At 30.2% G+C, this 14,483-nt stretch overlaps 3 protein-coding genes across 4 annotated transcripts; 2 read left to right on the forward strand and 1 right to left on the reverse strand.

Annotated features, from left to right (window-relative positions):
• Window positions 1-203: 203 nt before the first annotated feature.
• On the reverse strand, window positions 204-4,733 carry LOC125864589 (uncharacterized). Of its 2 annotated transcripts, XM_049544613.1 has the most exons (11): window positions 4,566-4,733; window positions 3,401-3,570; window positions 3,200-3,309; window positions 2,793-2,901; window positions 2,647-2,686; window positions 2,415-2,504; window positions 2,232-2,331; window positions 2,010-2,149; window positions 1,555-1,657; window positions 878-1,461; window positions 205-577 (listed from the first exon to the last, which is right to left on the reverse strand). In XM_049544613.1, exons 2-11 carry the CDS (start codon window positions 3,564-3,566, stop codon window positions 298-300), a joined length of 1,722 nt encoding a protein of 573 aa, XP_049400570.1. In that variant the 5' UTR covers window positions 3,567-3,570; window positions 4,566-4,733; the 3' UTR covers window positions 205-297. The 2 variants fall into 2 exon arrangements, with proteins under 2 accessions (XP_049400569.1, XP_049400570.1); XM_049544612.1 differs by lacking the exon at window positions 4,566-4,733 and having other exon boundaries at window positions 204-577; window positions 3,401-3,596.
• A 4,635-nt stretch (window positions 4,734-9,368) lies between these two features.
• On the forward strand, window positions 9,369-9,924 carry LOC125864608 (RING-H2 finger protein ATL70-like). The gene has a single exon (XM_049544629.1). The coding sequence runs from the start codon at window positions 9,369-9,371 to the stop codon at window positions 9,903-9,905; it is 537 nt and encodes a 178-aa protein (XP_049400586.1). The 3' UTR covers window positions 9,906-9,924.
• A 1,990-nt stretch (window positions 9,925-11,914) lies between these two features.
• LOC125864607 (RING-H2 finger protein ATL70-like) lies at window positions 11,915-12,919 on the forward strand. The gene has a single exon (XM_049544628.1). It carries the CDS (start codon window positions 11,988-11,990, stop codon window positions 12,543-12,545), a length of 558 nt encoding a protein of 185 aa, XP_049400585.1. The 5' UTR covers window positions 11,915-11,987; the 3' UTR covers window positions 12,546-12,919.
• The last annotated feature ends 1,564 nt before the right edge of the window (window positions 12,920-14,483 follow it).

Here is a 14,483-nt window from a genome sequence, read left to right on the forward strand (position 1 = left end):
CAACTCAAATTCCAGATGAAATGTTCATTCAATTTCGTATTTGCAGTTAAACTTAAATGAAGTTCTCACATTTATGCTTCATATCCATATGTTGTACAAAAGAGAATGAAAACTAAACCAATAACTGCACTCGAGTAACAGGATTTTGTTTTACATTTTTCACATATACACTGATACATGCAGTCTCAACATTTCAACTGTAGATATTGTGTTGCACAGAACACTGGTTGTGTTGATCTTAGTCTCTCAAAACATATTTTAGCTATCATAAAAGGTAAAGTATGGTGTTAGTCTCCTTTAAAAAAATTTGCTCACTCTTAAACAGCAATATCTCGGTATTTTTCTAGTTTTTCTTTCACTGAGCTCCTTCTCATGGATGCTATCCTCATAGGCAACCGTCACATTGTCCTCCTTCAATAACTTCTCCATTGTTTTCCCTGTTGTTGCTTCATCTGTTGAAGAGCATAGAGCGATGTGATGTGCCTCATCACCAGGAATTGCAGCATAAACATCCGGTGATGCTGGAGCAATCTTGTTATGGGGTGGTTCCCTTGTGCACAAACTAGAACTCGTGCACCTAAAGAAAAAGTTATTCGTAAGAAGTTAGAATAAGGATTTTCTCAGTTATAGAAGAAATTACTTAGCATATGATTCAAAACAATACATGTTCAAAAGGAATGCAGACTATTCAAAGCGTGTGATTTTAACCTATGTTGCTCAGACTCTCCAAAAATGTTGCTACACTCATGTCGGATCCTTAAGAAATCCATTACTTTTGGAGGATCCAAAACACACTTGTAGGCATTCTTGAAGAGTCCGAACAACATAGCTAGATTATAAGTTAAACCTATTTTTCGCGTTCACTAATCTTTCCTACCTGGAACAAGAGCTATTTCTGTGTTCATAAGAGGTTGCTTCTCTAAATTCCTGTTTGGGTATTACACCAAAATCTCCAACGTTTCTACCATCCTTATCAGCTTCTGATGATTTTGAATCTTGTAGACTGTATGTCTCCCCTTCTACTGACATTATGTTAGTGTCTGGAACTGTCCTGATTTCGAGGTTAAATCTATATTCCCTTATGATAGAAATAGCCTTATTTAAAGTTACTAAAGCTTGTTTGACCTCAGGGCTAATGCTAACATTCTCGTGCTTGCTCGGTTTCTGAACAAGTTGATTGACTGGAGAATAATGTATGTTCCTGTCATCCTGATTTTGATATTCGATCTTTTCACAGGCTTCGTCTTCAATCTCCTCGATTTCACTATGAACCTTTTGCTCGGGACATTTTTCATCATTCTTTCTTCTAGTTTCTTCATCAAGAGGAACTGCATTTTTCCTCATGTCTTGAAGTTCTAAAGGTATTTTATCGGAGTAAAGAGCTTCACGTATTCGAGCATACAGTGGATCCTTTAGAGCCTTGCTGAAGTCTTCATCACCTTTAGCAACTGAAGCTACTTCCTGCAATAACCATAGTAAATTACTTATAGGAGCATTAAGATATTGTTTATATCAAATTAAGTGCAAAATAGAAATATCTTTAACTTGGCAAACCTTTTTATAAAGCTTGAAACCACCACCTATGAGCTGCCTCGCGACGAAATTTATTAATGCTGAAGGTATAAAATTCAGCTTAATATCCAAATTTCCTGTTGTCCTGCAAATTTTGAAGTAGAAGAAGATCAAAATAGATAATATAAAGTGGCAATCTTTAGTTCATTCATAACTTGGACTTTCCTATTCGCATATCTGTTCCTTAAGCTCCGTGGATGTGTTCATTCTATAACAATCAATCAACTATAAACCAATCTTAAACTAGTCGCGATCAACTTTATGAATCCTCTGATCCATTTTGCTCAGTCTAAACAGTTCTCAAAATTTGACTACTTTTATGCTGACAACTGACCACAACATTCTTCGTGGAGCTCACATAGTCAAGTCATCAACCGGAGAATCAGTATAGCTCGATTGGTAAGAACATGCTCAATCTCTCCTAACTAGTAAGTTACCTGAAGTAGCTTCGATTATCAGCAACTTTTTGTAGAGCAAAACCTCCCACAAGATCAACTCGTACTACTTCCTGCACATTGGGTATCTCATCTTTGGAATAACTACGAGTACTTCTATCAACACTATCTAAGTCGGAGATCTGGACAAAAAACACATGAATACGATTACAGTTAAGAAAAATAAGAAATGTTAACGAGCGTTATGGACTTTCATGTGCTTACAGTATTGGCAACCACAACTATAAGACCATCTTGAAAGTATTCAAATGCAAATAAATGTACCACAGCTTCCCTTGCTGACAATGGCCTTGAGAGCTTCATCCTTTCTTCCAAGTAATTAAACACATATTAGCACATTTAGGAGCAGGATCAGAACGCGATGAATAATACAATAGGAGGACTAACCTTACTAAACATATTTGTTCACCAGTTCTGACCTTATGCAAACATTGAGATGTCGCGATTTTAAAAGTTGGAATTGTAGTTTGTGGCCACCTGATAAGAAAGTGGGACAAATGTTAGTCTCAAATGCAATTGTTACCTAAGGAATCACTTGAAATGGAATTTTCATCTGCTCTTTCGTCATAACAACGTTCAAATAATGCATTAGTGAGCAGCAGTTAGGAATAGTTCTCACCACTTCTTGTAGAGTTCTGCCTCCCATGAAATGCATAAACCTGAAATAAAAAATTTTTGGCTTACATTAAGCTTCTCCACTACTAAAGCAACAATCCAAAAATGAAGACGAGAGATATATCGTTGACATATATTAATTTAGCTTACAAACATCTATTGGACCATCAACATAACCTTCAGCTAGGAGGGTATGATAAGGAGTGCCTTCTGGTCCCTCTCGATACATAACACGAATCTCCTCACTGTCCTGTTTTACCTACAGTAAAGAAGACAACTAGACCTTAAAGAGAAGGTAAAAAGAAAACGGAGCAACAGATAGTAAAAGTACTAAAACAAGTACTAACAACCACTGCTTGTCAAATTAGTTTAAACATAAACATTGGTGGCAAGGGGTTTCAAGAGTTAGAAAAAAGCAGGGGGGGAGCCAGAGTTTTAAGTTACGGTTTTGGTTCAAATTTTGTATTTGTGTTAAGAAATCCATCAAGTAACTTAAAAAGGACTAGAATCCCGAACCCATAAGCTTCAAATTCTGGCTCCACCTAAAGATAACATACTTTCCAACCATCATGCGATGCCTCGGAATCAGTTACTGATGCACTCCTCAACATGCTCAGGAAGTTTGCCACTTCCTTGGCTCTTCTATCTACTAGATTGTCAATACATTCTGCACCAAAAACAAAGTACATGTGTTTGATGTTATAAATTTAATAGCAATTAGTTTGATGACACATTACTGAAATCGACTTAGAACTGACCGTGAAGATCACATTCTGATGAGCATAGGATTTGATTCTTGACAAGGGACTTAAGCTTATCATAATCGACAAGATCATCAGACGATAGCGTCTGATCTAGTCTACTTCTGTACTGAGAGATGTTACCACTGTCCTTCATATTGCATCTCCAAGAAAAAGGAAACATTCCTCTAAAATTCATGAAAGATAAAAACTACAGTATATGAAAATGAAGCACAAACATACCTACAAATGTCTGTAAATCATAACAATGCATCAAAGTTTATACAAACAACAAATTTATCGACTCAAGATATATCTATGCAAAATGTACTTCTATAAACATTCTGCATTATGCCATTTATCAAAGTTCAATTATACACAAAAGGTGCATATGCATGTCAATAAATATATCTAATATGGTTGTGTAAATCATTATCCAAATCATAATAAGAGTAATTATTAATGGTGTGAGGCCTTTTAGGAAAAAAACATACAAGTTTGGCCCAAAGCAAACAATATCACACTGTGATAAGAGTAACTCTTAATAGTCTGGCGAGTTTACCCCAAAACAGCCAGTATTACACACCACACCATGATAAGAGTAACTTTTAATGGTGTGAGACCTTTTAGGAAAAAAAAAACATACAAGTTTGGTCCAAAGCAGACTATATCACACTGTGATAAGAGTAACCCTTAATGGTATGAGGCCTTATGGGGAAAACCATGTGAGTTTTCCCCAAAACAGACAGTATCACACACCATGATAAGAGTAATTGTTAATGGCGTGAGGGTTTTTAGGAAAAAACATAAGAGTTTGGTCCAAAGCAGACAGTATCACACACCATGATAAGAGTAACAATTAATGGTGAAAGGCCTTTTAGAAAGAAAAAAAAAAACATACGAGTTTGGCCCAAAACAGACAATATCATACCGTGATAAGAGTAACTCTTAATGATGTGAGGCTTTTTGGGAAAAACCATACGGACGTGACTCAGAGCGGACAATAATATCACACCACGATAAGAATATCTTTGGCCTAACACAAACACACTTCCATCCCCCATCTTTTTTCCACTCACAAAACCAAATAAAATCACCAAAAACATCACACCAACACATAATCATAAGGAAAGAGTTCATATATATATATACTCTGCTTGTAATGAGCATAAATAAAACATACCTTCAAGAATTATTATTAAGCTAAAAGTGTATACATGTTCATCAATGTTTCAGCTCTTCTTAAGGCAGTAGAGTTGGAGATCTCAAGAGAAAACTAATGATTGAAATGATCAAGTTCAGTTGATATGAGACCACCAAGGTGGATATCTAACATGGGATTTTTCTTTAATTTCCAACTAACAAGGCAGAATTAATATATAGGAAAAATAAAAGAGAATAAAATCCAAACACATGTCGAAAATGTTTTTTTTTTAAAATAGTAAGAATATTGAATGTGCATAAAAAAAAAAGAATTTGAGAATTTACAAGGACATAATTTTAACACATTTTTGGTATTACCAAGTACTAATATTCTTTTCATAATGAAAATGGATATCAGATTAAATGAATTATGAAACTCTTTTGGAGAAAAGTAAAGTAAGCATAAAGCAACCAACCTTGATTGTGGTGCAGTAGTGGTGAGACTGCTCCACCCTTAATCAAAGATCTTGATTCGAGTCATGGGTATGTAGAAAATTATGTTGGGAGCGTCACACCCGAATGAGTCTTGCAATACACAATCTGAATTTAATCGGGCTCCAATGCGGCCTCCGATAAAAAAAAACATAAAGCAAGATAATGTGCTTGGAAGTGTTGCAAGGTATTTTTTTTAATAGAAAAAAATTATATTACAATTATTAGTATTCAAAGCTCGACTAATTCATAATCGTGTCCAATGATTCGATTAATACGAATTCAGGTTGTTGCATAGGGTTCATCAAATGAAAAAAATCAGAACTTTTAATTAAGAGCAGAGAAATTTCATTTATTCTGATCAAACTTGTTGAAACCATCAAGGAAGTTGGAATTTGGGAAAAGGTGTGCACTCTGGCAAAGATCATGGGAGACATGTACGATGTACCTATGATACAAACAATGCATAAATTACGATGGTAGCATAAGATCAAGATATCGATATTTTCATTAAAGTTTTGATCATCATCTACTCTTAATTAATATCAAACAAGTTAATAGTTAGGGTGCATAGTGTGTACGGTACAAATTTTTTTTTTTCAAAATTTTCATGTTCAGTTAATTAAACTGTCAACAAAAAAAATTATGATTGAAATTTTATATATTTGCTTTAAGAAATTTATAAAATATGTACATATTAATACTCCGTTTAATAATATAAAAAATAAAAATTCCGAACACATAAACTTTAAATTAGTTGATGGTTAGGAAAACTAAAGATTTGAGAGAGATAGTGCTAGCTAAAAAGCATCTTACTTTGTAATAAATATACTTTGAAAAAGAAGAATTTATTCTTGTATAAAAGTTTTATTAAAGTGACAGTGGTGCAAAAAAAGGTGCTTGGAAAGGAAAAAGGAAAGATATAATAATATAGTTCGATTCAATTGAATTCATTATTCTACGATCTATACTCACAATAGTTTATTCTGAACCTACTAATTTGATATTTCATATTTGATCATTTTCTTGATAGCTCATGGGCAACGATTTCATAATTTACACTTTTAAAACAGTCCTCTTCCAGAATAAACTATTGTGAGTATAGATCGTAGAATTCTTTAAAAATATATTTTTTTTATTGTAATTTATGTGATATACTTTTTATTTTGAATACTTCAAAAATGTTTGAAAAATATTGTTTGTATATACAGTTTTAGAAATGTTTAAAATAAAAGCTCTTAAAATTCAAAACTATGAACTGATTTTTTTTAATTAAACTATTTTTTCAATAATTACTTTGTTTATATATTTTCTTTCATATAGTAAAATTACTTTGGGCCTAATCACACACTGATCATATCAAATGGGCTGAAGGTATCTTTCACATCGGCCCATGATCTCAGTAGATTAGGCTTATCAAATATTACAGTTGAATGTGACTGGGCTTTAGCCCTTCTTCCCAATTTAAGTGACAACGTTTGCTTCTCGAGAGTCAACTACTAATATTTTAAATTAAATTGAATTAGATCAATTAAATATTTTAAAATAAAAAAAATGATATTCAAAAATTATATAAAAAATGTTATAAGTTGCAATATTTTTCATGTCAGTATGATTAAAAAATTATAGTATAAAATATTGGTCAAAGTTTACACATAGTTTGAATCAAGAAAATGAGAATTGGGACAAAAGGAGCATATAGTCGTTGGGTATAAGTAGTTCGAGATGAGTAGGCAGGATATGATGAAGCTCATTAGTTAACACATTGTTATCTTGATAAGTTTTGTACTGAAATTGACAACTGACTGAACATATTTTGACAGCTCGTAAAAGTTCAAATTTAAGTTTTTGGATAAATTAATAGATATTTACTTGAAAAAAGATATTGAAATTATCTACGATGAGAATATAATGTATTCTTATTGCAATCAATAGAAAAATAGCCTATTTTAAATAGGTACCTTAATTTATCACAAATTGAACTTAATTAAACAAGAAACCAAAGTAGATTTAGAAAGAGACTATTTGTTTAATTTAATTAATCCCATGAAAAATGGAACCATTCCACAAATACAAAATTCACTGCTGTATAGATATAGAGAGTCAAAGAAAATGAGCTGTTTTTTTTTTTAATTCATAAAAATAATTTAAAAAAATATGTATTGGTCCTTCTTTCTCAATTTATGTGATACTGTTTAATTGTTTAAGAATGACATATTTTATATTTAGTAGTAATTCTAACTTTAAACTTCTCATTTATCTTTAATGAGATGATCTATAAGACTAATAACCACACAAATATCTGTGACATGTTTTAGACCGTAAATTTCAAAATCGTTCTTTTATATATTTAGCTTGTGTCCAATCAAATATCATCATATAAACTTAGACGGAGGATATATTATAAGAAACAAGTTTGATGATTGAAAAACTGGAATTATTTTATTCTATTATGTGATTGATTTCAAACAAGTTGTCAAAGTCAATGACGTATATACTAAGTTTTTTTTTGTACCTAATTAACGATTCTATTGTATGATTAATTAATATTTGTGTCAATGAGAACACTTTATTTCAAATAATCGTAATGCTTATTTTCATATTGCAAATGACACCACATATGATTCCAAGTTGCATGGCAGTTAACTGATATCATTATTTAATGTGCAATAATGAAACTTAATTATTTAAATAAAAAATTGATGGGGTACTCTCACAATTGAATAATTTGTGACATATATATACTAATAAACTAACAACAAATCATGAACTCTTGAATTATTATTATTATTATTATTATTATTATTATTATTAATAATAATAATAATAATATTATCCCTATTTCCTAAAAAAAAATAAACGCTACTTTAATATATGAAACATAAGATTTTAGGTGTTTGCAAACTTTTAAATATAATAAAAATTAAATAGGCATGATATGCACTAAAACTTTGGTGCATGGAACGTGCATTTCTTAGACTTATTATATTAAGAATAGAGATGGAGCCAAATTATTTATTTATGATTTTTCCATCCGTTCTAATATTCATTTGACAAAATCTGAATTTACGTATTGTGTAATTTATTTTTTAAAATTGGTGTTTTTAATAAAAAAATTTATTTCTCAAAACTCAAACTCAAGCGATAAAATTAAAGAGTAAAGAAATACCAGCAATTTCATTACGACTCATATTGATAGTCAAAAAATTTATTAACCAGCTATATAAGTAAACTTCTAATTAATTTACTATTGGATAAAGTTAGAAAAATTTGGTGGGTAGCAGAAAAAGACGTTGCTTACATGAAACAAAGCTTACAAAGTTGCAATAAGAAAATGATAGATTAGACTTTAGAGGACGTTGAAATCTCTTCTTATTTTTGTAGTCGTTCACAAATTGAAATTCGATTAATTTAGATTTGCAATTATATAAGGTTTATTCGAAAAAAAAAACATCTTCTATTAAAGATTTCTTCATGTTTAGGATTTCAAAGTGAGACCTTTGATTAAAGAAGGAACAATTTCATCCACTACATTATATCCTTTGACGATGTGATCAAGATGTTTACATCTCAAACCTTCCATTCAAGCATGAAATGAAGCAAAAAGTGCTAGCATTTAAATTATATACATTATAGGTATATTAATATATTTCAACTATCATCAATATAATTTAATCAAACCTTCCATATAATTTTATATTTCTCTCCATTAATATTCCTTTTATTCATTTATCTCACATCCAATTTCATTTTTTTTCCAGCCAAAACAATGCCACCAACCTTTCATTCATTTATCTCACGTAAAATCAACTCTTTTACAATATCATTTCATTTTAATAAGTTGTAGCAAATAAGTACTTCCTCTGTCTCAATTTATGTGACATTTTTTATTTTTCGAGAGTCAAATAGTTTAAGTTTGACCAGAAATTTGTGTGTGGAATCTTCAAATTTTTTGAAATGAATAATTTATATACTTGTAAGCTACTTAAAAAGTACTATAAGTCACAATAATTGATAATTCAAAATAATTAAAAGATAAATGAAAAATTAACGATCAAAGATAGACTTCTTTGAATCTTGAAATCCGAAAACTGTCACATAAATTGTGACGGAGGGAGTGTATCTTATTTTTAATATTCTATCTTCATTTTTAAAAAAAAAAACCAAAACGCCACTAATCTTCCCTTTTTCTTTTTTTTTTCAAATCTCTCACGTAAGCCATTGACTTCCAATTTATTTTTAATTGGACCAATTTCTTTTTCACCTTATACCAAATTAAATAGCTAACCAAATAAAAACCACTCCCATATAATTCTCATAAAACCAACTCTTTAATTTCCACAATATCATCATGAATACCACCACCACCACCATCACCTCCGATCCAAATTCCGGCACCGGGTGGTTCCTCGGATCGGAACAAATCCGAGGATTCGACTATGCCATTGGTGTTTCCGCTAGCATTGTTCTATTGTTTGCATCCATAACAATGACTTCATATTTTTGTACTCGAAATCAAACACCACAAAGAATGATAAATCGCGATGACAATAATTGTGTGGATGTGGAAATGAGGATTGATGAAGCAACACTTTTGAGTTACCCTAAGTTGTTATATTCAGAAGCTAAGGTGAATTATTATAAGGACTCATCATCAACAACTAGTAGTTGTTGTTCAATATGTTTAGGTGATTACAATGATAATGATATGCTAAGGTTGTTACAAGATTGTGGACATTTGTTTCATTTGAAATGTGTGGATCCTTGGCTTATGTTGAATCCAACTTGTCCAATTTGTAGAACATCACCATTGCCAACTCCATTATCTACTCCTTTGGCTGAGGTTGTTCCTCTGGCTTCTAGACCTTCGGGATTGATGTTACAGTAAAAGTTCTGACTCTGCAACTGACTTCATCTTATTGGCTTAAAGCTTTAGATTGCATGCTTGGCATCAAATTCTTGGTGTTGTTGATGACAAAGGCTAAGGTTACTTGTTTTTGTAAGTGAGTTATAATAATCAATTACAATAAAAACATAATTTTTAAAAGATAGGGAGAGGCAGGTTACATGAATTTACTATATGGTCGACATTGACTTATAATATTATTGCATGAAAGTCATCAAACTATTTTTTCTAATAAAAAAATTATTCACTATTTTTGTAAAAAGTTATTTTAGCCATTTTTGGGTGAAAATTGGCTAGAAAGCTCCTATTCTAATTAGAAATTATTATTTTACGAAATGATGTTAGAATTGTTATTATTTAAAAAAATAAATGACTATGATTTATTTTTCGTGATATTTGAAATTTATTTGAGCTTATTCACAAATTTAATTGTTGCATAATGTGTTGAATTATTAATTTTTTGTTGAACATCAAGATTAGATGCATGAACTTCAGTTGTATATGTGGTTGAAGTGGATACAAATTAAAAATAGTTGAACTTATCTCATACATGACTAAAGTGCATGCAAAATGCCTAATTAATTATAGCTATATGTGACTATAGTTTCATCATGTACATGACCTACCAACTTAAAATATGAATTTTTACGACTTTAATCTTGTATATCTAAAATGAATGGACTTATAAAATTTTATGTGTGATGACACTATATTAGATCCAAATCATGTTGTCTTTAGTCGATTTTGGGTCACGTTGACCTTGTAGGTCAATTTGAACAAGAAAAAAAAAACTTAGGATATACATAAAAGTAGTTGTAACTTGTAATTGAAGATTATTTTGTATTATTTTTCTCAATCATAGTAGATAACCTTTAATTATTTTTTATTAATTCGATAACACAAGTTTGGCTAACCTCCTTAATCTTTAAATTCATTTTTTCCCCTATTTATTTGTGTGTGATGATATGCTATTTATAATCCAGAATCTTCTGCAACATAAACAAACAAAGATAATTAAATTCATGTCATGTAACGTAACATAAAATACATAAAAAAAATCATCATATAATATATGACCACCTAAATCTTTGGTGCATGGAACGTGCAATTAGTAGAGTGCTAATTAAGAAGAGAGAGAAAGAGTCAAATAAATTATTAACTAATTAAACTTATAATTAATTTACTATTGATTAAAGTTGAAAAAATGTAGCAGAAAAAGATGTTGATCACATGAAACATAGCTTACAAGATAATGATAGATTAGACTTTAGAGAACGTTGACATCTCAAAATTTTCCATCCGAGCAAGAATTGTACTCCTCGAGTTTTAAATTATCTATCGTAAATTTTTTTATACATTCCTTAAAAAAAATGCCTTTTCTATTATATATTAATTGTTCTAAAATACTTGTTACTTTACAAAATAAAAAAAGAATCATTTTATCTTAACAATTTATAATTCCTTTTTTAAAGTGTAAACAAGTTTGTAATGTTTCAAAAGAAAAATTAAGGAGTAAATTAGTAAAAATGTCTTTGTTTATGATTTATTAAGAAGCGTGTAAAGAATAAAGTGAACAACTAATACAAAACGGAGAAATATTAGTTAGGAGGCTAGGAAAAGTGATTTTTATTAAACATTGATATTTGAACAATCATAACATCACTCATAATTGAGGTGTCTTCGAGAACAATACAACCACTACAATTAAAATAAAAAAAATGTTTTAAGCTTTACCAGTAACTTGAAATAACTATTTTTAAAAATTACGACACATAATTTGAGACAAATGGAGTGAAAAAATAAAAGCACTACAGTCTAATATATATCCATTCATATATATATTCACTAGAAAACACTCAACTTTTTCTCTTTTTATTAAATAGTACGTATTCTTTTTTGTTCATTTCTTTTTCAAGTCCAAATTCATTTCATTCAATCAAAACCGTTGACTTTTCATATAATTATCTTAATTTGGACCATTTCCTTAATTTTGGTCTTATAATACCAATGGCCAACCAAACCAAAAAACCACTCCCATAGCCATAATTCTCTTAAAAAAACATCATGAATAACACCACCACCACCCTCTCCGATCCGAGTTCCGACACCGACGGGTTCCTCGGATCGGGTCATATCGGAGGGTTTGGGTATGGGATCGGTGTCTCAGTAGGTATTCTTCTTTTAATTACAACTATAACCCTCACATCATATTTTTGTACTCGAAATCAAATGACAGAGTTACCACCACCAAGGAGAAGACATAGAATTAATCGAAGTACGTTACAACATGATGGTCAAGACAATAACAACAATTGTATAGTCGATATTATTGGGATCGACGAAACAACTCTTTTAAGTTATCCTAAGTTGTTGTACTCTGAAGCTAAGGTAAATCATAAGGACACAACAGCTAGTTGTTGTTCAATATGTTTAGCTGATTACAAGAATAAAGATATGTTGAGATTATTACCAGATTGTGAACATTTGTTTCATTTGAAATGTGTGGATCCTTGGCTTATGTTGAATCCAAGTTGTCCTGTTTGTAGAACATCTCCTTTGCCAACACCACAATCTACACCTTTGGCTGAGGTTGTTCCTTTGGCCACTAGACCTTTGGGATGAATTCACTGCTCGACTAATTCAGATTCATACAACATAAAGCTCGTTAAGGTGAAACGTATGCTTCCGATTGAAGATTTAATTTCTACATTGGTAATGATATAAGTATCTTGATCTTGTTTCTTTGGCAATCTTTGGGATGACTGACTTGACTAATTCAGATTTACACCACATAAAGCTCGTCAAGGAAATTTCTTCATTGGTAATTAATTACATTAGTTTCTTGATCTTGTTTATTTTTCTTATAATTGCTTTGTGTAAACTGTAGATTAATTAGTTTTTTTACATTGACCCCATTTTCTGAAAATTTTAGCATAGTTGTAAATTATTAGTCCTTGAAAGGGAAACATTGATTAGTCAATTTCTTGATTTTTTTTGTGTGTGTTATTTGATTCTCTTTTTTTCTTCCTATTTCCTCTTCTTTTATGGATGTTATTATAAGGTATATTAATTAATTAGGAGTAAATTTTAGAAATAACATATATAAAAGACATAATAAGGTTATATAATTATAGTTTCGATAATTGCGCTTCATAGCTATAGTTTTGTTTGCTATGGATATTTCAAGTTATTTGTATAATCCGTTTGTCAGTTTGTATATTTTGCTTGCGAATATATAAATAAGGTAAGTATATACAAATTATGTATTTATACATTTATGATTTTTTCAGAACTCCGTTTGTATATTTCGCTTGCCAATATACAAACATGGTAATTTATTGTGAATTTTTCATAAATCATACAAAATAGTGAGGGTAAGCATATACAAATTAGGGATTTATACAATTAGGAACTGAATTAACAAAATTCTGATTTATACAATCAGGTGAATTATATAATTTTGGGTGAATTATACAAATTAAACAAATAGAAAAATTTAAGAAAACTATGATTGCGAATCACAATTTTTCAAAACAGTAGCTATAACATTTCATATCGTTGCACAATTTTCCCATTAATTAATAGGTGGACTAAACAATTAGGGCGGTTATTGATTAATTAATTGCGTTAATGAGATCAAAACTAATCCCATTATAAAATTATGAACAAGTAAATTAGTAGTTACAATATATTTGGTTGGTTGCATTTATTAGAAATATAACCTCTATAACATATATTTCAATTTTTGATGATATGTAAATTCATATTGTTAATTATTTGCATTAACGGTGACGAAATCAAGAAGTTTTTCCAAAAATATTCAAACTTTAAAAAGTACGAAAAAATTTCTCAATTAAGGGTATTCAATATTCAATATCGTTATAGACTTCTAAAAGCTAATATTTCACCTAACGTACTACTTTATGTAAGATAAAACATCAAATGTGGAAAAGTGTATTAATAATACAGAAAAAGCTTAGAGTAAACAATTAAAAATCTTATTGAAGTAGGTATTTTTTGTCTAATCTTCCACCAAATGAATGATTGTTACATTATAGTAATTTAAGTATAACTAATCTTCGAATCAATTTGACCACTTAATACTATTCTTTTTTGTGGTGTAATTAGGGCTGGGAATAAAATATTGAAAATCGAATAGAAATTTTTGGTAATTTGATATTCGATAATTCGGTATTTGATATGGTATTCGAGAGTAAAATTTTAGAATAATGGTATTTGGGTTTGGGTTTGAGTTTGACATGAGACATTAGTACCATTTGGTATTCGGTATTTCCCGAATACCGAATTATTTATTTAATGAAGGTCATATATCAACATGTTTATTACTCAGTAGTACAAGTCAAATGAAAAAGTTAAAGAATAAACATAAACAACCCAAATACATATGGTTTTTTTAGTAGTATCAATTTGTTTGTCTTGATGTCTTCTTAGTTGTTGATCTTCTATTATATCGTATCTCCACATTAAAAAAAATAGAAGTAATTGGAGAATTATTGTATTAACCTTGTAATACAATCGGCCAACACTTCAATATGGTAT

The sequence above is a fragment of the Solanum stenotomum genome, chromosome 5 (genome assembly GCF_019186545.1).
Source record: "Solanum stenotomum isolate F172 chromosome 5, ASM1918654v1, whole genome shotgun sequence".
Classification (NCBI taxonomy): domain Eukaryota; kingdom Viridiplantae; phylum Streptophyta; class Magnoliopsida; order Solanales; family Solanaceae; genus Solanum; species Solanum stenotomum.